We start from the raw sequence: 23,763 nt of genomic DNA on the forward strand, positions 1-23,763 counted from the left end.
TTTTTGGAGAGTTTGGTTTCTGTTTTCCAAATCTGGCTGAGGTCACTGATTTAATGGGTGATTTGCTGAAAATACTGTGCTAGAATTATGATGAGTTCGTGTTTTGTGGATGATGGAAACCAGAAATGAGATACAATCATAAGATATTAAGATCTGCACAGGGAAAAAACTGTTGCTTATTATCACTACAAATTAATCTGGTTTTGTAAGTACAGTTCAAGCATGAAAAGCAGAAAAATTTCAATTTTTTCATTTGCAACGCATCTCAATTTTGTGTAAGTTTTCTGCCACTACCTTAGGAGCAGGAATAGATGTGAAACAGCTGTATAGGATGTCCTCTCGTTTAGGCTATATCTGCTCGCTGCAGCGAAATAAACACAAGAACATTTATCGTTGGGGGTGATTGTTGCTTGATTGAAACTTGTGATTTGTTACAGAAGGGAAATTACAGTTTTTGAAGTGTTTTCATTTCTCATCTTTCTGTAATTTATTCAATTGAAGGATTAGGGATGATTTTTCTTTCAAACATTTTTTACCATGCCAAAGCTGACAGCTTTGCAACCTTTCACACTTGTGAAGACGTTTAAATAAATTGAGTGGGTGTAACAGATAACTTTCTTCTGCAGGAAATATTCCTACAAGATTATGTTACACTGACTGTAAGTATAAATGAATGTGACACATCAGCCTGATGACTGTGAATATATCTTCTTTTATCACCTGATCTGGTCAGCCCAAACAGGCTGTTTCAGGGTGCTTCATCTAAAGCAGTAAAAATACACTTTCTATGGAGGTAGGGCAAGTAAAGGATGCTTTATTCTTCAAGTACTTTTCTGCAATTTTTTTCTGCAAAACTACCCTACCAGCCTGAGTATTTTACCTGGTCTGTCACTCGTGATCTCAGCATCCCTCCAGCTTGAATGTTTTCCTGCAGATACAGAGCAAATACATAAATTCTGTCTTAGCAGTATAAATTTCACTGTTTCCACTTAGTAATAAACATCTGCTTAGATGTAGCAAATCTATTTGGCGTAGCTTAAGGGGAAACATTTGTTTAGCATTCCTTGTGATCGTAACTCACTGTTTCAGGTCTACAGGGAATCAAACAAATAAAATTAAACACTATTTACATGGAAAGCTAGAAAAAATCACAATGTTTAAAATAAACCAAACTAACAAAAATCAAAACCTCAGTACCTACATATCCCACCATCGAGCCACACACGTTCTTACTTTTTTGTGGGTAGATATAGAAATACTTAATCAACATGGTGAACATACTTAATAAAAGGAAAAATTAATTTTCATTGCATGTATTAATTTCTACTTTATTGATAGAATTGATGAACTTTAAGTTACTAGTTAACAGAAATTTTGTAATTTGAGAAGGGGATTATTTAAGGATTTGCACAGGCTGGGCTCTGTGCTCTTCAAGAAAGGTGCTTGGAAATTAGTGGTGAGAAAGACTAAGGGCAGCTGTTACTTGAGACAAGGTAGTCTTTTCATGTCTAAAAAAGTGTCAAACCCTGCCGTATTATATAAGTAGTTAAAAGGAAACTGCAGTTAGAATATTATTGAGAGTTGTTAGAAACCCAAGTGCTACTGACAAAACAGTAAACTAGGTGCCAGTTTTGGCACTTTTTCCTTCAGGAAACAAAACACTCCTAACTGTTTCAAGAAAACAAAATTACAATGGGTGGCAGAACCACTCTTTGCACAGTTCTGCTCATGTATTCTGCATCGTAGCTACTCTCAGTGCTACGTTTTTAATAAGATCAATCATCTATCAAACTTTAAAAGTTCTTTAAACTCAAGCCTTGTCTCTAACCCTCACCCCAGTTTCCCTTGACAGAGTTGGAGAGATTTTGTCACTTCAAAGACAGAACACAGCTGGGAAAGGGAACATACCTTGGAAAATGTTGCTCAATGAAAACAGCTACCTACACTAAAATTCCACCTGATGGATATTGAAAATAAATTAGCTGCCTGACTAAAGCACAAAAAAGGATAAAAAGCTAACTAAAGATATTTTTAATGCCCAGATAGTGTAGGAGTAGCTGTACGTTAGCATTTGTGTTATTTTAATATCTTTGAAAATGCATTCTGCTTTACCTCCCCAGGCAAGCTTGAAGCCAAGTTAGTTGTCCTACCAAACATTACGGGCCGAGGTTGGATCTGTGGCAAGCTATGGGTACTCTAGGATGTGGTGGGAGGAACTGTGAGCGTGGTCTGCTTTGGATAAATTTCTGAGCAAACTTAACAGATGAACCCTTACGTGCTGTCTTCTTCCTCCGTTCCAGCTTCCCAGTGCTGCCCTGGAAGTGACACCAGGTAACAGAAAGATAGCCCAAAGCCTAGAAACTGTCCCAAGTTTTATCTCTGCAAAATTGTGACATTTGTGGCCTTGTTTCAGGGCAAATTCAGCCTGTCTTCCAGTCCAACCTGGATGCCAGGTCTCAGAGCAGCTTTGGCCTCTAAGCCTCGCTGTCACTCAGCCCGCTGTGATGTGCTGTAGACATTTTCTTTGAATCTTTTGCACTGGTGAGCTAAACTTGCTGCTGAATCTGCAGCTGGTTGGAAAAGAGCCCTGGGCTCAGGCTCCGGTTCCCCAAAGCTTGGAGTTTAATGGAACGATGAGCTCCAGGAGTTACAGCCGCGTGCACACCTACTGTACGGGGGCTAGTCATCCGGACTAACATGTTGCTGGTTTTTGTTAACTGTTGAGTGGCCTCTTTACCAAATAAGACCTGCCGGTTAAAAATGTGGGAGGTGGTCTGTTCTCTTCTAATTAGTTCAAGGGTTAATGTCTCATTATGACCTAGGAAGACACCGCTGGGATAAACAGCATCTTGCATGTGAGATGCTGCTGAAGGAGTGGGCAATTAGCAGTTCATAGATGATTGTATGGCACTGGAACAGTTTCATTAATTGCATTTTTCTATACCTAAATTGTTTTTATGGTTTAACTGTGGGTAAATCTCTCCAGAAAGCTTGCTTAGTTGTACAGGCTGCTGGTCTCTTACATTCTTCTGTGTTTGTAGAAATCTGACAGCGTCCTTAGTATGGGTAACCAGAACTACTGCTTAGTAGCCTTAATCAGGCCTCTTCTACTCTGTTGGATAGATCAGAAGAATGCGGGGTGTCTTTTTGATAGAAGTTCTTAAGAAATAAAGAATTTCAGTCAGAGAAGGAGAAAACTGCTTATGTGCCCCTCCTGGTCTGCATGAGCTTATGGGAAAGTAGCCATGCCATCCAGTTAAGGGCACGGAGCCTTATGGAAAGATGCTTTGTCTATCTTATCTGAATTCTTTCCCTTTGTCCTTCACTGACATCCTTTAACAAATGACCAGTTTCAACAAAATTTGATTGTTTCATGGCTATAATTTTTTAATTATCAATTGCTCGGGGAAGACAGAAAGGCTTTTCATGACTTCCTGATGGAAAGAAATCGGCAGTGACTCTGATGACAGTCAGCTGGTCAGTCAGCTCACACATGCTGCCCTAAGCTGTGACATGGGATATGTTTTGGGTATCGGGCAGACCAAAAAAGATGGATGATGCTTGGGGGGGGGGGGCATAAGGATGTAAAGGTAGTTTTGCCGTGAGGGGTTATCAAAGACCTGAGAAAGGTGCTGCTGACATTACAGAGGAGTTCAGTTAGGTGTTCTTACCATCAAGTCCAAGTGAAGGTGATGGGATTATGCACATGCATTTCCAAGCACAAGTACACCTTTGTTCTGGTGTCTGCTGTTGTGCTATCATCAAAGAGTCACTCTGCTTTCTGGACTTTTCTTTATTTCCTTTCCTAAAAATCCCAAATCTTAATGCTCGCAGATTGCTTAGAATTTGCAAGATAGATATTTGGGGAAAATTGTGAACTCAAGGTTTTTGTTTGTGATTTCTAAAGGAGTACTGTTTTCAGTTGATGGTATACTTATATTTTCCTCCAGTATTAACTGTCAATTGCTGTTACGGTTGTTAGTATGCTAATTGTAAAACCTTATAGACTATTTTATTTTATTGTTCTAAGAATATTCTTTTTGGCAATACCAGAAGAAAACACTACAATAATCACAGGGTTAAGAGGTCCTGAGATATAATACCAAAAGCAAGGAAGTTTCACAATATTTTCCTAATATTATTTTTATTGTTGTTGTTATTATTATTATTATTTAGCTGTAAACGCCAAGATTCTGCTTATCAAAAAAACCCTTATCCAGCACCATCTCTTCCAGCACTTTCCACATTGTAGTCTCTGGTGTTAGTGGTTTGGAAGGTGTCGCTGGAAGGTATCACGTAATAGTTAATTGATCTCTGTGTAACAACCTAGCAGGTTTCATAAATAACTTTTCAAAAGCCACCAGTCCTTTGCTTGTTGCGTTATCGGTAGCCCACCACTGAGGTCTACGGAGCGGACCTTCATCTCCCTGCACTGATAATCTGAATATAAGTGTGTAAAATGGGCATGTGGCTCTGGCACTGAAAGTGTTGGATTTTGTACACAGAACTGAAAAAATTCCTTCAAGAAAATTATACTCCTTCCAATAACAGCGGTGTGTATCTTGCAACAAATTCTTTGTGATAGCATATCACAACTTACCAGCAACTTACGTTTGGGGTTTTGGGGTTTTTTTTCTTTCTTAGTAAATGTGTTTTTCTTTCTTAGTAAAAATGGTAGTAAATGGAGATACATCCAGCTGGTGGCCGGTCACAAGTGGTGTTCCCCCGGGCTCAGTGTTGGGGCCAGTTCTGATCTGGACGAGGGGGTTGAGTGCCAGGCTTACTGAGGTAAGTTTGCAGACCACCAAGTTGGGTGGCAGTGTTGATCTACTGGAAGGTAGGAAGGCTCTGCAGAGGGATCTGGGCAGGCTGGACCGATGGGCTGAGGCCAGTGGTATGAGGTTTGACAAAAAGTGCTGGGTCCTGCACTTGGGTCACAAGAATGCCACGTTGTTGTAGCAACACTACAGGCCTGGGGAAGAGTGGCTGGAAAGCTGTCTGGTGGGAAAGGACCTAGGGGTATGGTTGATGGCCAGCTGAACATGAGCCAGCAGGGCGCCCAGGTGGCCAAGAAGGCCAACAGCATCCTGGCTTGTATCTGAAACAGTGTGGCCAGCAGGATCGTCCCCCTGTACTTGGCACTGGAGGTCACACCTCACACATTGTGCTCAGCTTTGGGCCCCTCACTGCAAGAGGGACACAGAGGTGCTGGAGTGTGTCCAGAGACGGGCAGCAAAGCTAGTGAAGAATCTAGAGCACAAATCTTATAAGGAGCAACTGAGGGAACTGGAGTTGTTTAGTCTGGAGAGGAGGCTCAGGGGGGACCTTATTAAGCTCTACAACTAACTGAAAGGAGGCTGTAGGCGGGTTGGGGTCGGTCCCTGCTCACAGGTAACTAGTGACAGGACAAGAGGAAATGGCCTCAAGTTACACCCCGGGAGGTTTAGGTTGCATATTAGGAAAGATTTCTTCGCTGAAAGGGTTGTCAAGCATTGGAACAGGCTGCCCGGGGAGGTAGTGGATTCACCATCCCTTGGAGGTATTTAAAAAACACATAGATTTGGTGCTTAAGGACATGGTTTAGTGTCAGACTTGGTCCTGGATTAATGGCTGGACTTCATTTTAAAGGTCTTTTCCAACCTAAATGATTCTATGATGATTCCAGGATTAAAAAAACCAAATGTTTTGTGCTGGGAGGCCATGAATTAGAGGTACAGAAAAAATTACTATCAACAGTCATAAATGCCCCTCAACCGCCAGGCCACACTTGCCACAGAAGCCCAAGGCTTGGAACTGCTTTGACATGACAGTGAACAGAGAAAAGCTTTCAAAGCTCTATGATCCTTATGGTATGGCCTCTGTGTAGGTATCTATATAACCTTGTATAGCCTTCTTGTATGAACTCATATAACCTTGTTACTTGCCCCCGGCAAAAAGATCCTAATTTGTATATTGTGTTTAACCAATCATATAATACAGAATATAAGACCAGCAGGTGAGTGTGGAGGGACAAATGTTTCGGAGGGTTAATTATATCAAAACTTGGACCAGCAGAAGAGCCAGTGAAGTACAAAGTGTCCCTGGTGCAGATAAAAGTTACCAGCACAGATGTTCTGGGGATTCTCGCCAGACACAAGCAGGGACACCTTCTGAAGATGCTTGCTGAGTTCAGCGTTCCCAGTCAGCTCCCTTCAGACAACCCTTATCCAGCCTGACCAAGAAATTTCTGATCAAGGCGTATCCTCTTTCAAAGATCCCAGTAAAGCCCACTTAAAAAACCCTCTCTGCAATGTTTATTTAACAAAATAGAGTGCTAGGATTTCCCCTTATAAATGAAGATTAAGTATAATGCAATTGTGTTTTTTTTAACTCTTGCCCTTACAGTCAATTAGATCAATCAAATATTCTATCACATCTTTGAAACTATCTATAAAAAACCCCAAGACACAGTACGTTTTAAGATGCTTTCAGAGTAATGATAGCATAAAATAAGGGTAGGTATGGCATCTATCTAGAGAACATACAGTTTAGGAAGTGTATATTAAAAAATTCCCCTAAATGTAATTCAAGCCAAGAAGCCAGTTGACAATTGTCAGTACATAAATCACAGTAGCTCATAGGTTGGTAATTAAAAAGAATGCCTTATTGTAAGAACTCTTTTAATAACCTATTGTCACAGATCTCGGTTTAACTTTAATAGCAACAGTATGTTATCACATATTTTATTTATGGATCATTTGAAGAATCTGTTATGCAGATATTCTGATTAGTGGGCTGTTGGACCATTAGCCAAATAAATCTCAAGGTAATAAAACTCACAGGAAGATAAATTGCTTTCTTTTTCTTGTTCTTTTCAGCCAATTCAGGCTAATTTAAGCCTTTCACAGAATGGTGATAATGAAGGATTTGTTCTCAGCAGCGTTATGGCAGGTGATTTGCATTTGAAAGTTTGACACATTTATAGGCCTTTGATCTTTTCCCTCTAGTGCTTGTGCCCCTGGCCAGTTTGACCAGGTGGAGATCTAGGAGCAAAAGCAGCCCTGAGAGTCACTCTGAAGATGTACACTAGAAAAAATAATTATACAGTTTGCGTCCAGAAAATTTTTTGTTACTGAATTTGCGTGGCCTTGTGTCAATAGCACATGGCACAATATATACGAGCTTCTTTTATTGGAGTTGTTTGTTGGTGTTTATTTTTTGCTAGAGAAAGTCCTCATGGAAGATTTTAAAGGAATACAGAGTCTGATGTAAAACCCATTGAGCTGTAAAGATTGGCTTCTGTAGGTTTGAATTTATTGTTGAAATGGAACTTCTCACTGTGGGACGCTTCAAGAATTTTGGCACTAAGCAAACTCAAGAAAGGACTCTGACAGCCATGTAGCCATTTCTTAACTATTATTTATATTTTTGCTTTGTGATTTAAAAAATAATTTAAAAAGCAAGCAATTAACTGTGGGCAGGAGAGCTGACTTTAGGCTGGAAGAGGAAACCTTGAAAAAAAGATCAGGTCATTACTAGCGCCATGAACATATGTGAGCAAAACCAAGTGTATAACCTAGCATATATAAAGGATGTTCTTAATGTTTACTATTTGACCCCAAAATAACTGGGGAGTCACAGGATTCAGGAGGAACATAGCTGAATATTTGAAACAGGACTATTGTATCCCTCGTGAATGTCTAAAATTTAATATAATCAGATGATTTCTTTGCTGGATCATAACAGTTAATTCCAGGTCTGTGAGCCAGGGGACTTATTTTATTCTCATCTCAGACTTGCTTCATATGTAGGCTGCATTCCCTAATTAAAAATTCCCTGCATGAAATTCCTTCCTGTGCTATGAGCAAATTATATTTCTCCAAAATGAGCTTTTTCTCTGAAATAAGACAAGGCTTGCTAGGTTCCTTAGAGGAGGACAGCCTGTCTGATCTCAGGAAGACTCCAAGGTTGGTGGTGTCTGGCCAAATAGCTGGCTTCAGGCTGCATGTTGTATTTGGGAAGAGGGAGCTCACCATCCCAGAGTACTCAGCCTTTTTAAAGCTGTGTAATGAGTATTGATTAGCCATTGTCTAAAGTACACTGAAGGTAGCAGGGACTATGTAAATGTTAGCTTGCTTTATATGCACATTCATAGGGAATCCCCAATAGCCCTTCTGAGCCCTTTTTATTTTTCCACTCCCTCCTTTAAAAGATGCTTCTTCAATCTAAGAGTTAACTTCACGTTGAACATACTTGAAAATTCAGTTCCTGGTACATTTTGTTCTTCAAAAGAGAGCATTATCCATCTGTATTACTTTGCTTTCAGCTCATCACAGAATGTCAGATACCAGATAAGAGCAAGAGACTGATGAATGTGCATCCCAGCCTGACAGGGCAGGTCAATGTCAGGGAAATTAAAGTTTTGCCTTTTTTTTTTTTTTTTTTTTTTTTTAAGACAAGCCATTTGCCACTATTTACTTTAGAAAATCACTTATCTGGGGGTTCAGCTGACTTAAAGCAATTTTATCTGGAGAATTTAGATTGAATTGTTTTCTGATACTGTCTCCATTTTATACAGTATTTTCTAATAGGATAGTGTCACGAGCTTTAAATTGACCACGGTGGTGGGCATCATAGAGAAGATCTCTGTGGAGAGGTAATCCCTCCCCTGACACGGTCTGTATCTAAGGAAGGGAGCAATATGAGGGAGCAGGAGCAGAAGACAGGGTCTCTTTATGATCAGGCACATCAGCAGCAGGGCTGAGAAAGGGACATTTGTGACCTGATTTTCTGTCTGTGTGATTGTCCTACCTCTCCAGACCGTACTTTATTATTCTTCATGGTTTACAGCAAACTGGACCCTAAAAGCGCAGAATTTTAGCCAGGACCAGCTGCCCTCAAGATTTGCATACCTGCTGTTGTAAGATCTACCTGCTTATTCATGCATACACCGATTTTACACATCCCAATTACCATTAACTAAGCAGGAACTTAGGCAGGGTGCAAACCAGATGTCCCGGTCTCATCAGAGTGACGAGGTAGCCAGCAGCTTACAGTTAAATGGGCTGTCAGAGTGAAGGCAAGCTAAGAGTTGATAAGGAATCCCTTTTTCCCACTGCTTCTGCATTTTATCTTCTCTTTGTTTGACCTAATAGATTTATGAGCTTGACTTACTGGCCTATGCAAAAGTTTTCCCCGTAGGAGTTTAGGTTTTTTTGCTCTTTCATGTGTTTCAAAATAGAAAAGAAAATAATATGAGTTTTTTAAACAGCTGTTGTCTGACATAAATTACTTTTTGCAACTTTGTAACATTAGTGGAGGCCTTATCGGCAACTATATAGTGTAACTATAATTAGTGTAACTATTTATTTGATAACCTGTGCTTTTGACTTCCTGAAAAGCCTGTTTCAAGTGGATAATTAAATGTTTCCTGCTTCTAACATTATTTTTATTCATCCAACTGAGCAGATAAACAGAGACGTATGATTTATATGGCCAGGGGATGTTAAAAAGGTATGATGTTCTACTGCCAGCATCAAGAAACACCAAAAAGAATGAGAAACAGGCTGAAAATTAAAGGGGGATGGAGTGGGGGGAGAAAGAGAAAAGGTATGTTTAATCACAGATGGGACAAGCTAGAAGTAGAAAAATTGAGAAGACGTAGAAAATAAAAGCTGATAATAAGGCAAAGAAAAGGAGAAGGGTCTTCATTGGTGGAGAATAACGGACCTCTGCACCACGTCCTTGTCACCCAGACACAACTGTCCAAAAACCTAATCAGGCAGGAAAAATACTGGTCTTCTATCACCAGAAGTACAGCAGGAAAGCTATAATGCATCATTGAAAGGTTGAAGGTTTTAAGACTCAGACCTTGATGTGTTATCTGTCTGTCTGTCTTCCACTGTGAACTTCTACAAAGAGTTTAAGTTTACTTGCCCTTCTTTTCACTCTACCACCAGGTAGTTGCAGGCATTGGTAAGGTCTCCCCTGACCCTTCTCACCTCCAGGCTGGACAGACCCAGCCCCCCTGGGCTTCTTCCTATGTGCTGTGTTTGCCAGCCCCCTGGCCAGCTTGGTGACCCTTCTCTGGACTTGCTCCAGCCTGTCAACCCACCAGGTTCCCCAGGTCTTTCTTCTGGGAAGCTGCCTCCTGGCCAGTCACCCTGAGCCTGTGCTGCTGCGTGGTTGTCCCACACGGCACAGGGGTTTGCATTTGCTTTCCTTGCACAGCCAGAGGCTGCTCCCTGGTAATTTTCTCCAGCCTGTCCAGGTCCCTCTGGATGGCAGCTCTGCTCTCCAATACATGAACCCCTTCCCCCATTTCAGTTTAAACTGAAAACCTCTGTAAGTGCAATGTTGCCTATTAAAAACCAGGAACTTTACTCAAATGTATTCATGGGACTGTTAGAACTGAATGTAATTTGTTAGGCAAAATTCATGGAAGCATTCAGAGGAAATTGCAAAAAATAAAAATAAAATCCCAAATTTAATATGCCATTCACATTCATCAGTAGGCTGAAGGACAGACTTCCTCATCCCCCACCCCGTTCCCCCTCCCTGGGACTGAACGTGATTAAAATTAAGATTTACCAACTTGCCAAGAAATTTATGATTACAGTTGAAAATCAATGGTCCTCACCCGTGGGTTAACCATGTGCTTGTGAAAGGTGGCTTGAACAGGCACATGGTACTTTATTTCAGAATGGGAAATATGTAAGAGCTAAATAAAATTTGTAATCTAACACTTGTATGGTGTCTCTTACCCAGACTATTGATCCATTTTATAATTATTAAACTGAACTGCAGGCTGTGCCCAGAGCATAACTTCATTTAGCACTGAGATGAAACATGGTTTCTATTAGCAGCATGCAGCAATTCTGCACATCAGTGCTAGAACACGGGGGAGGAAGAAACGAGCACATACTGATGAGGAGGTTCAGTGGATGAAAAGTAACAGCCTGAGCTGAAATGTAATCACAGCAATTGAAAAATAGCTCCCTTCACAAACACCCAGATTCAGCTGTGCAGCTCAACTAGAAATAGTCACAACAGCTTTCAATGCCATTTTCCTGGCTATTGAAATTTCTTGTAAGATTTACCAAGTTTTGGAAAATTCATCATGCTGCAAAATGAACCATGTAGAGCACAGTGCTCAAAAGCCCATTGTAATAGCAGGAGAGCAAGAGTACCAACCCCTTCGTGCTATCCCATTTTTTTTTAAAAACCCCTATGAAACCATTATGACACATGGCAGAGGCAATTCTCAAGCTGTTCTAGGGAGAGTAAAGGATACACTTGGAGATAAACTATATTGTACTTTTTTTAAATTGGAATGTATGTTTCTGGGTAGAAAAGAAAGCATTGCTGATGATCTTGAAATACTTGCAACCGGTAATCCTCCACCTTTCCCATCAAAAACTGAAATATATCCAACTATCACGGCAGACAAATTTCTTAACAACCAAATGTGAAAGCTGATACAATTAGGCTGCACTAAGCAATAATGGAGTTATTCTACTGAAACAGCTTCTATTATTTTGATAATACCTGCTACTTCTCATTTTCTGAGCAAAATAAACTTGTTAGGCTCCCCTTCCTCCCCCAGCTTTGCCCTTTCCTTCTGGCTGGAGTAGCCAGTAGACATTAAAAGACCAACCACATACTCAAACCTCCTTTCAACTTCTGTTAACAGGGGTATTAAAAAGACATTCCTAAATATCAGCTGAAAACCACTAGGTAATAAACTCCCTACTTAAAAGGTGGGTAGGTGTAAATTCCACACATAGGCCTTTTCATCTGGGAAGCCAGTTGGTTGGAGATCAGATGTTTTAAATGAATTGCGGAGCTGATGTCACTTGTCAGTCGATGGAGACTGCCATTTTTTGGAGGATCAAATACTTACATTTGAGGATGTAAAGCAAATAGATAGATCCTGATCCTGCCAGGACAACACCAGAGAGATGCTTGTCACTATGCAAAGCCTTGGTGAAAGCAACGATACTTACTTGACTGTTCCCCATTAAAAGGCTCTTAGTTTGGCATTTTGTAGTTGCACCTTTGAGAACAATAAAGGTTTTAAGTTTAACACAGGAATTTTTAACAGCACTAGAACTAACCTATTTCTGGTCTTACAACAAATGAATAACAATGTTTTCTCTTGTGCTAGCCACAGGTTTGTTTGGCTAAAGGCAGTAATAACAATTAGACATCCAATTTACATGTGGTTTTCATTGATTATAATAAGGCTTGTGGGCTCCCTTTCATAGGGCTAGACTCAGAATCAGTCCTGGTTCTCTTACTGCCTTCTTTCCCTCTGGGAATTGTAGCTGTCTATTCATCTGTATCCTTTGGCATATTGACCTAAATAAAACAAACAAAACCAAAAAAAAAAGAAGAAAAGTATATATTTGTTGACCAGCTGGCTTACCTAGAAGTCTTATTTCAGTTGAGGCTGGACCCAGATTAAACCATCTTCCACAAGTAGAAAAAAGCTGCAAAATCTATTCATTTAAAAAACAAAAAAATCATCTATCCAAAATGAGGGAAAGCCTTAAAAAGGAGAGAAGCATTGTCTGGTGGCTAATGTGACTCTGGATAACAAATGTGGTGGATCTTTTCCTTCCTTTATTGCCAGCTTGGGCTTAAACTGAGGTGTTCAACAGTAGTTTTTAGAAGTGTTGAACACCTGCTGCGTCTGCTGAAGTTAGTGAGACCTGCAGCTGCTTGCCCCACATTTTGTACACAGCTGCCTGACTCCTGGTCTTGCCTGTGTAAAGCAGGATGGTAACAGCCACCTCCACAGCGAGCAGGCAGCAAACATACTTGGGAAACCTCTTGTTAGATAAGAGATGAAGTGACTTTAAAAGCTTTTGGGAGATAGATATTTTCTTGTGCTACAAAGTACAAGATGAGGCTTTATCATCTAAGTGCTCTACAAGGATATTAGTATGATCTGTTTCTTGTTAATAAAATAAGACTAGACTTCTATCCTAATTGTAAAGGAGCCTGACTGTTATGGGATTAGTGTTGTTGAAACACATTTATCCATGTTTGCTCCGTTTCAGCCTGCAATCTTCCCATCCAATATGATTTATTACTTATTGTTACAAATCTTTTTCTCCTACCAAAATCACAGCTTGGTGGAAATATACTCTAAAATAAGGAGAAAAAAAAAAAAAAAGTAGATGAGTTCTTAAATAACTGTATACAAAAAATGCATGTATCTACCACACTCATAGATTACAGCAATTATCTGGACAACTTATATTAAATTTAAAACCTGAATCAGACACATATGGAAGGTCTAAAAATGTTCTTTTCCATGGGTGGTGGGTTTTGGGTTTTTTTAATGGAAAAATTTTTGTTCCTTCCGTGCTTCCTTCTCCTCCTTTCCATAATGAATTCAAAAATACAGGAAAACTTTCATTTTAAAGGAGATGAAGATTGGTAGCCTTTATATTGCAGAATAAATTACTGAAATGACAATCAAAAGTATCAGTCAAGCAGAAAATGCCTTATCATGTTTTAAGTGTCAGTTCACATTTCATTGGTGTTAAACTCATATCTCACTACCCTTCAATGTTTTGATGTTATTGACAGATAAAAAGGTAATTCCTAAAATTTGTGAGAGGTAGAATAAAATAAACATTGCAAACACTTCCCCCTTCCCCCCCCGCCCCCCGCCTCATGGATTTACTTTCTAGGAAGGTGCCACCTAAAATACTAGACTTTCTTAGCTCTTTAATTAGAGAATATATAACAGTCATAGGGTATAGAAAAATAAACCTGGTATCCAGACTGTAGCCTTGCCAGTGCCTCTGTACAGTACTTTTTAAGGCTTTGTTATAAAACAACACCGTGAACTGTTCTACCATTTCCAGTAATTTTTTCCTGTTGTAATTGTCTCTAAGAGAGAATTTCCTAACTGGGGATTCTCATACTTGCAGGTGGAAATACAGCACTATACAAACCTAACTAATCCAAGAACAGCTACATACCATGAGAGCCTTTTGACCTACACAGGCTATGGGTCATATGGGGATCATGGAAAGAGATATTACATAGCTTCCTGAGTGGGCCAAAACTGAGGCACACTTCATGCGAGGACAGTTTGGAAACCTGAGGACTGTGGGTAGAAATAGGTGGCTATTTTTCAAAACTGAACCATTGGCTGCATCTATACGAGTAGGGCAAACAGAGCCACGGCCCCTTTGGCTCTAAAGACACATGTTCTGGCAAAGCTTGCTTTCATAGGGGTAAACCCTTTGCTCACCCCTACACCCTCAGTGGCATCCCCTGAACCACAGTCAGGCAATGTGTGGGACACAGCTAGGTGGGTCCAAGCTGAAATAGCTCCGTGGAGCCTGACGGAAATAAAGCAGCGTGCACAGCTGCAAGGCAGTTTTCAAGTATGGGCATTAGCCACTTAATCTGTTAATATAAGAAAAGCTTGTAATTTCTTCTTGCCCATGTAACAGTTTATAAAAGCATAAGCTTATAAAATCCAGTGATTTTTCACGCATCCAGAGCAGCTGTCCACATAGTCTAATATCCTGCCTTGGTTGCTCTAAACATTTATCCATAAGTTATAAAAAAGGTATAGCTATTGCTGTAACTTACATTCCTCTTCCCTGCCTAATCTCATCTGAATCCCTATATGTAAGAACAGAGAGATGAAATCAGACTGTGTTCATTTGTTAGTTACAGCAATGGCATCTTGGACACACACAAAATCTTTTCCCCCTTGGTGTCTGAGCAACACTTTTATTATTTACGCATAGATTAGAGGTATAGATTAATTGGCAACATGCATTGTTTATAGCCAGTGAACAAGTGGGTTGTTGAAATTTTTGCTTCTAAATTTGACTGCATTTAACTAACATTTGATTCCAAAATCAAAACTGCTGAGCAAAACAGTTTATATAATTACATTCAATATGTGTGTTTTAATATATGTGTGTACACACATACATATATTTGCAGGCTGCTTTCTCTTGGCACACCCTGACAGAAGTTCCTCCTCTTCCACCTCCTTCTCCTGAGTTTTGTCTATTTGTAGATTTTTAGTTGTTGTGTTTATCAAAAAAGTGAAAGACAAAATAAGAGCAGGGGACACGTCAAATGGAAGAGGCACTATAAATGCCCCAAATAGGGGGAGGAAAAAGAGAAAACGTGGAGAAAGATTTTAACTGGGACAAACCTGAGTCCCCTATTTATGCTAAATTACACCTTGTGTCTAACTTGTGAACTTGCAACAGTTGCCTTGGTGCCCAATGAAACTCATTCCATTCATTGAGGTCACAGAAAATACCTGTCATTCATCTGGTCTAAAATTTTAATTTGTAGCAAGCATTTGTGATTCTTAGGACTGTTTCAGCACAATTTCCTTAAAGAAAGAATAAAGCAGAGCTCAGAATATGATAGAATAACCACTAAACCCAAAGCAATCCTGACTGTGACGAGCTGTGCCCCACGTTTCTGTGTGGTTTAAATGCCATCATGGTCAAGCTGTCTCAGCCCAGATTGAAATTAGAAAATCTTTTCCTTTTTCATTTTTTCTAATTCATCACAGCATAAAATGAGTAAGTCTCCAATAAACTGCTTCCCAACATTTTAATCCCAAACTCAAAAATTCACAAAAGTCTTCCTAATGACTACGGTGAGTATTGGATTGTTGTTTTTTTTTTTTTTCTGAGCAGTTGTAGCAAGGATTCCACAATCAGAAAGAAACTGTGTATTCCAGAAATCCTTACCTTGCTTCAGCTACGTACCATTCAGAGGCATGCCTCCTCTTTTTTTCAGCGTGGATTATGGTTCACACAGAGATTGTCACAGAAAGAATCTGTAAAGCAAATCCTACTTTTCTTTTTCCTCAAGGCTGGCATTCTTTTTTCCCTTCTTTTCATCATACATTATATTTTGCTTCCTTTATGGGCCAATACAAAGTCGTGGCTGGTAGCCGAGATGCTCAGTAGAGCTGCAGAGCTCAGTAGTTTCAGCCAGTTTTCCTGGCTCCCCTAAAGATTTGCTTTGTGATTTTGGGCAAGTTACTCCTTAACTCTGCTTATTCATTTTCCCAGAGTAATACAGATCATTAATCATCACTGTAAGCTGTTCTGAAGCCTGGAGATGAAAAGTGCTCATTCTTAATGTTATTAATTTATGGGATATACATTTTCTCTTTAACTGCTTAACATATAACTTCACTATTGTGTTGAGTCAGGGCTGGAAAAAGTTCTTTTGGCATAAGAATGGATTCCTAGAAGTAGAAAATTTTACAGAAGTAGCTTCTAGGCTTCCCTTAAATGCATGTAATCTGTATATTATTTTGAATTAAATTCCTATTAAAACCTTTGGGCCCAAATTTTATACACTATGTATTTAATTTCCTAGATTTTTGGTTATTTTAAACCACGTTTTCCTGTATCTTTTTTTAAATGGAGCTTTGACTTTGTTTACAGTTAGTTTTCCTTTTTGATTTCTCAGTCACAACTTAAAACAGCAAATTAATCTACAGACTGCAGGGGAATACATTGCTGTTCTTTCTTCTGTTGAAAACCAAAGCGATGCAGAGAGAAGTTGCAGTCTCATGATAAAAGAAATCCACCGAGCCATAACACACATGAATCCAAACAAACCATCTTTGACTTTTACTATTAAGATGCAGATAATGAGAGACTTCATCAGTAGTAGTCAGCATAGATCAAATCTTCACTGCTGTAGTGCCATCACCTTCAGTCACACTGAAATCAGAGCTCAACGGCTTAAATACAGGATTTCTGTTAGCAGTCATGATCTTTAAATTCTGCTTGTGTAAATTGTTTTGTAAACTGGTTAATTTTCTTTTTCCTCTCTCACCACTTATCCCCCCAGCACAACATTAAATGTAGATGTGCAGCCTTAATTGGTTTAGTTGCAAGAAGATAATCTTTTTTTCCTCCTTTCTTGCTGTTGCCTGTTAGCTTAAAGGCTTTTTAGCTGAAGGTTGATAATTATCACTGAGAAGAAACTAGCACATCAGGAGTTCATTTTCCATCTTAGCACTTGTGGCGCTCCTTTGAACTCCTCTCACCAAACCCACGTTCCCACTCTGTCACTTTCCTCCCTCCATCATAAAAAGGTCTCGGCAGCCAGCAGCTCCAGCCTTTGCTGGCGGGCAGAGGGCATTGCTTCTCCAGAGTGCTCCTCCAGCATGGACAAATTGCACGAGACATTGATAAACATGGAAGACGCTTTGGGTTCAGAACATTCTGTCTGCTTATCATCCTGGGACTGGAAAAGCACCACTGGGTCTTTCGAGCTGCACCCAGTCTCGTCTCCACACAGCTTATCCCCGACACCCTCCTTCGAATCCTACTCTTCATCCCCTTGCCCGGCAGTGATGGATACCCCCTACGGCAGCAGTGGTGGCAGCAGCTTGGTGGGCTACAACCTGGTGGACTTCACCCCTGCCTACCTGCCTAGCCCCGGGCAGGCTCGGCTGCCCAAGGGCACCAAGGTGCGGATGTCTGCCCAGCGCAGAAGGAAGGCCAGTGAGAGAGAGAAGCTGCGGATGAGGACCCTGGCTGATGCACTCCACACGCTGCGCAACTACCTGCCCCCCGTCTACAGCCAGAGGGGACAGCCCCTCACCAAAATACAAACCCTGAAGTACACCATCAAGTATATCAGCGAACTGACGGAGCTCCTCAACAGCGTCAAGCGGGTATAGACCCTGCCTGGGGCACCTACCCCAGCACGCTCAGGGTCTTTACAAACAAAAAAACAGCAAAATTTCTTCCTCACCAGAGCGCGGTGGCACGGGTTGTGAGAGGAGGACGGAGCAAGGGAGGGAAAGAGAGGGCCACCGTTGTGCATAGGACGGGATGCTGGAAGGTGATGTAGGATTGCCTGAAAAACCTGAGCTGCAGGTTGCCGAGACAGAAGTCTTGCTTTTTGCTTTTTTTATGTCTTTTTTTTTTTTTTTTAATAATAAGCTTCTGGGAAATATTAAACATAGTCTGATAAAAAAGTAAAAAGAAAAAGCCAACTGATCTTCCTAGGATTTACATATCACTGTTCTGACTGATCTTCTGTTTAAGAAGGGCAACAGTAAATCCATAGGTTTTAAACTGAATTTTAAAAATGTAAATGACAAAACACTATAAGATTACTCAGTGTATTGATTTGTAGGCACTTTAATACTAGGATGATGAAAAACATGTATAGCTAGTTCAAGTATTGTCTATTTATCCACGTTTCTACTGTATCTCAAAGTCAAGAAAAAAGTAATAGTGAGAACATCTTTGCTCATAAACAAGTATCAGTGTCATAGTTTGTATCTTGTATTATATATCTGATTGATAAATAAAATCTAGCAATGAATGCTAAATATTGGCAATTAAATATAAGGAAAGTGACATTTTGTATAGATAAATTGCTGTTAAATCTTATCCTCTTCATTAATACATACAGAAACATACAGTATTTCTGTATTTAATGCCTAAACCCCCCTTGCTTCAATGCCTGATGAATTGTAGGAGACATTTGTACATCAGATTGCTAGAACAAATGAGCTATCTTCCTTCTCTCTGACATGAAATAAATTGATTCAGGTACTAGCAAGATGCAAAGTTTTATCCTCAAGGTGTACTGAAACCTAGGAGGGCTCTAGTAACCATGTCTCCTTATTAAAAGATGTCAGATCAGCTGTTTCTACAGCTAGTAGAACACACACAAAACTCTTCAAAATTAAAAAAATAAACCTTAATCCTTAATTACTTTGAATTTCATCTGACAGGTATGGCACAGGTCTCACCATATTACCAAAAAAATGTGAGTTGCTTTGTAACTCTCACTGCAGACTGACTCTTAAAACGTGGCTGTGCTAAGGCCAGCAACACAGAGAGGAGCAAAGCCCATTGCTGAGTTGCATGGAGCTAATTAAATCAGATTAACCTTTTCTCCATGAGGAGATGTAAGGCACAGAGAAAGTAGCAGCAAGGAGGTAACAGACTTGTCTCACCAGGATGGCTAGATCAGCATGTCTGTGTGGGCAGATGGTTTAGGTTTGCAGACATATCCTGCAGCAGAGCACCACAAACCTAAAACTTTATTGCATCTTTCTGTTTCTTTCTTTTCCTCTTTCTGTTTGTTTGGAAGGAAATACATTTGTCCTTGTAATTTTTTTGTTTTTCTCTAGGGTTCAGCCTAAGCTGACTCCATGCTCTTCTCACATAGCACAAGCATACTGGAGCAATCAGCCCAAAATCCATCAGTGTCTCAAAAAAGCAGCTACATTCAAATTTATGCAGGTAGCACGGTCACTCAAAACATAGCCACATCTAAGCATATCCCATATGCTTCTGTTTTGTTTTAACCCACGTTAGATTTCTCACAAGCTTTAGGGTTTCAGCAAGGATATAAGTAAAATGATTTTTTTAAAGCCCTATAAAATTGTTAAACCAGAGAAAGTTTTGTGCACATGAGATGGCAGCACTAACGTCAGCATAGTATTCCTCAGCATAAGCCTGTGCAGCTGATCCAGATTTGAGGAGATGAAGAACTACACAGACAAAGTCAGTCTGAGTTACATTCTGCAAGGGAGTGAAATTGCACATTGCCTGTGGGGTCTTGCACAAAACAGCAACAGAGCCCAATCTCGCATCGTTTCTCAAAGACTGTCAGACTGACAGCTCTAAAGAGGTGCTCTCAGCATTGGCAAACCACCAGATGCACAGAGACTGTGATGTTAAAAACCATCATCATTCACAAGTATAGCGGTTGGGTATATTGTCTATACTTGGGAAAACTTTTAATCTTGTTTCTTACATCTTCCACACCTAAAACTACAGGTAACAACTATGTTTTCCAGTTCTTTAGCTAGGGAAGCCTATAGGGTCATGATTAAAGCAGAGTAACAAGGAGTCAGAAGGATCCACTTATATTGCTAGTTTATCTATGACCTTGGGTGGTCATCCAGCACTGCCGCCTCAGTTTACCCATCTACAAGTAAACAACTCTGATACCCAACGGCTTCAGAAGGCTGCTGCTCTTTAGCGAGGTTAAGTAATGCTGTATGCAGAGAGAGTGTCCCAGCAGGAGGCCCTGCAGATTTGAGAAATGGCTCAGGTTAGCATTTCCCACCACCCCTGAGAAAGTGGCAGGTGAAGGCCCTGAGCACACTGGGCTACAGCTTCTAAGTGCTTGTAGAGTTCGTCTGTCTCCCTGCAAGTCCAGGGCAGAGCAAGAGTTCTAAGTAACCACAAAGTCAAGGCTTCAGGTTTAGGACACTTTACTGCTTCTGTGCCAGTGAACTAGACCATGCCTGTGCCTACTCCCTAGCCCCAGAATTCCGGTGGCCACTGCTATACCCTTCAATACCTTAGGCTCCCGCACAACATGGTGGCATCTAAGCTGAACTTAGGGCAGATTGTTCCCTTAAAAAAAACCAACAACCAACCAACCACAACATCATCTTACTCACTGTCCTGCAACAGGACCAAGGCCCATCATCCAAGACAGAGTTAGTTTACTAGAATACCTTGTACTCTTGCACTGTTTGTTTGATCCCCTTTCAGGGGGATCTCTCATTCCACCAGCATGTGAGGCAGGGGGGAAAGTGGCCAAGGAGATATAAAGAGGCAGCATACGTAGGTTCTGTACCTACCTGTGACAGATCTTCTAGGATCTGCCAGTTCGTTTTTCCTCTCCCAGAAATAAATGGATTCTTGCTCTGCCTGACACAGAGCATCTCTATAAACCCTTCCTTTTGTAATTCTTCCCTTTGGCATAAACATGTCGCTGATCCCAAGGAAATAGTCTGAATTATTATATTAATGAAAGTACAACTCCTGCTGCTACTAAATGTTGGATTTTATTTATTTTTCAGTAAAATGAATACAGTCTTTTCTCTTTCCTTTACCCCCAGGAATTTAGGATATTTAAATTGATGTAAAAGAGACCAAGTTATGTCCCCGTTTAAGGGTATGAGATCTAGCCTCCAGAGCTAGTACGTAAGGTCCATATTGAGTTTCAACAACACACCACAGTAATCCATAGAACAGAGACAAAAAAAAATAAAAAAATCTCAGTTTGAGAAAGTTGCACAAATCACGGAAGTAGAGGACATTTCACATACAAACATCTCTCAACACAGCATGCTAAAAATCTGCACGGAAATAAAGCTAAAGTAGCAGCCCAACAAGTCACTAGAAGTTCATGGTTGAAGGATTAAATTCCATTCCTTAGGCAGAACGTAGTTGCTTACCATGCTGAAGAGAAAAAGATACAGGAGACTGAACTGGGGTTAGTCCCAGACAGTGAAATGAACTCTTCAGCCATAAGAGCTCTCTCTCCCTTTCCCAGGGTAACATGCCACTGAAATTCCTTACTGACATGGAGAGCAGAACACGGGTAATAGAGAAGCAACCACCACATAGATTTCTGCTGCGTTCATAGATTTCTCATACAATAAACTGGTTCATTAAATCATGCTTCACGAGTGATACAAGGCATAAAGCTGAAAGGGAAACAGACAAGCGCTCAAATGCTAAAGAGAAAAGGGATGGAGAACATAAGATCTACATGAATTAAATAATTTGAGCCTTGAGATACAGAAATATGGGAGTTCGGTTGAACTACTAGTCCTTCACTTTGAGTTTACCAATGAGATGATTACACTATCCTGCTGCAGACGTTTAAAAAACCAAAACATAACACCCACACCTCACAGAGCCAGAAAGAAACAGCTCAAACCGTGCGTACCCTCTCTCTGCCCAAAGACACTGGAGAGCAGTGCAATGAAGCAGGCGGAAGGCAAGAGAACAAGATAAGCAAGGGGCACCGAATCATAGGTGACACGGCCGGACTCCATTAGCTACTTTTCTGAGCAGCTCTTCATATTCCGAGCTGTGCCCTTGCCCCTGCTCTGGGCAAGTTACTGAAAGGGGAACCAGGTATGATCACAGAGTGCTTAAAGCTTCAGAAGCCAGAGGAAAGAGGGGCTTTTGCCCCGCAGTCATCCTAATCCTTCTATCAGGGAAGGATAAGGCAGGGCAGAGCAGGCAGTTTACATATAACGGATTTTGTGCAAGTTAACCCCTGTGGTGCCATCAGCCAGGCAGTTAGTGCTGCTGGAGGGAGAAGTTGCTGCTGTCAACAGTATGAGAATAGGCTGTGGGTTTCTCCTCATATTCCAGAGACCAGTGGCTGTTCTAGTGCAGCTCGAAGTATATGGGGCTGCTTTATTTAACAAAAGGCACGCCAATGGAAAGGAGGAAGCCTAGCAGATAGGGTATTCGCCCAGTATTCAGGAGACTTGTGCAGCTTCATTCACCATGGCAGGTTTCCACCTGAATTCAGGAGAGTCACAACTTCTCTGCCCACCCAATAAAAAGGGTGCAGCAGCACGTTACCTGCCAGCAGCAACAACACCCAACACAAACACCCTGAAAGGTGGCAATGAGACTAAATTCCCTCTTGGTGGGAAGAAAGAGTATTATTGCCCACTGGTTAAAGGATCACATGTGGAAGAAGCTTCCTAAGCAAGCCTTGGCTGTGAGCCACAGAGAGCTCACACCCCACAGCAGAGGGAAGCCTGGGGCCACCCCACCCCGCCCCCACAGTGCTTTGAAATTCTACACGGAAGAGCACCATGTAGGTGCCAAGAGGTTTTATGGTTACACATTTGGGCTGCACATAGGTGTGCTTGCGGGGGGGTGGGGGTGGGCTTCCTGTAAAAGGGATTCAGACAGTTCCTTGGGAGAGCTGCTTATCTAGTAGCTGCCACAGCTCCATATCCCCTCTGCCTAGGGATGCTGGGGGCCATCCTTCCAGCTCCGCATGGAACTAACCCCCCCAAAAAACCCACACCACCAAAAAACACCCACAGCAATATGCATACACTGGAGCTTCTAAGGAGCCAGTATCTGACTTTTACTCCCCAACATATTTGCCATACAACCACAAATGCTATTATTGCATTTAACAGATGGGAAATTCAGTTGTGAAGCATAGTCCCAGCTCCCAGTAAAGCAGCTTGTTTTAAGTGAGCTATAGAACTTGGGTCCATTTGAATCCCTTCCCTGATCAAGCCCTTGACTTTTTGCTTCTTTACACAGCAACTTGCTCTTATCACTACACCAAGTAGTATAAAGAAACTGATTCAGCTTACTCAAGCTTGAAAGCATTTCTTTCAAAGCACATGCCTGTCTGGGGTTTGGGAACCTAGCTAACAGTGTGCTAACACTGTGTTTAGGTGTTTCTGGACTCGCATACACAAATGAAAGCAGTAAGTATGGGAGTGACTAGCTGAAGACTCAAACAGACTTGTGGCAGAAGCCAAAACTTGAACCATGGCTTCCTAAATCATTACATCATTGTCAGAACATGTTTTCCTCTGGATATAGGTGCATAACATTTACTGAAGACTTTGAGATTTAAAATAAAGAGTAAACCAATGTACTAAAAGAGAAAATTAATTGGGGCAGAAAATGTAAATATCAGTTTTCTTAATTTTTTTAGTATTAATAGCAAGTTGTTGCTACTTTACATCACCAAAGCAGTAGAGTTTTAATATACTAACCATGTCACTGAACACAGACTATAGTAAAAAAAAAAAAAAAAAAAAAAGAGATCTGCATTTCTATCACTGACCACATATAACGAGGCTACTTGTAGCTCTGGCTTACCACCATTTATTTGAAAAGGAAATAACTTTCTGTAGTACACTTTGGTTATTGTGCCTATTTTCCTATAAAAACAAATTACACCAGACTTCTCTTTTTCCTTATAGTTTTATCATTC

General features: G+C 40.7%; 1 protein-coding gene across 1 annotated transcript; it reads left to right on the forward strand.

Annotated features, from left to right (window-relative positions):
• Positions 1-858: 858 nt before the first annotated feature.
• Positions 859-23,563, forward strand: MSGN1 (mesogenin 1). The gene has a single exon (XM_080387967.1). It carries the CDS (start codon positions 17,171-17,173, stop codon positions 17,687-17,689), a length of 519 nt encoding a protein of 172 aa, XP_080244093.1. The 5' UTR covers positions 859-17,170; the 3' UTR covers positions 17,690-23,563.
• The last annotated feature ends 200 nt before the right edge of the window (positions 23,564-23,763 follow it).

Source organism: Falco punctatus, assembly GCF_963210335.1.
Source record: "Falco punctatus genome assembly, chromosome: 5".
Classification (NCBI taxonomy): domain Eukaryota; kingdom Metazoa; phylum Chordata; class Aves; order Falconiformes; family Falconidae; genus Falco; species Falco punctatus.

Coding starts and splice junctions, on each gene's coding strand:
- MSGN1 (XM_080387967.1), top strand. CDS start 17,171: ATGGACAAATTGCACGAGACATTGATAAACATGGAAGACGCTTTGGGT.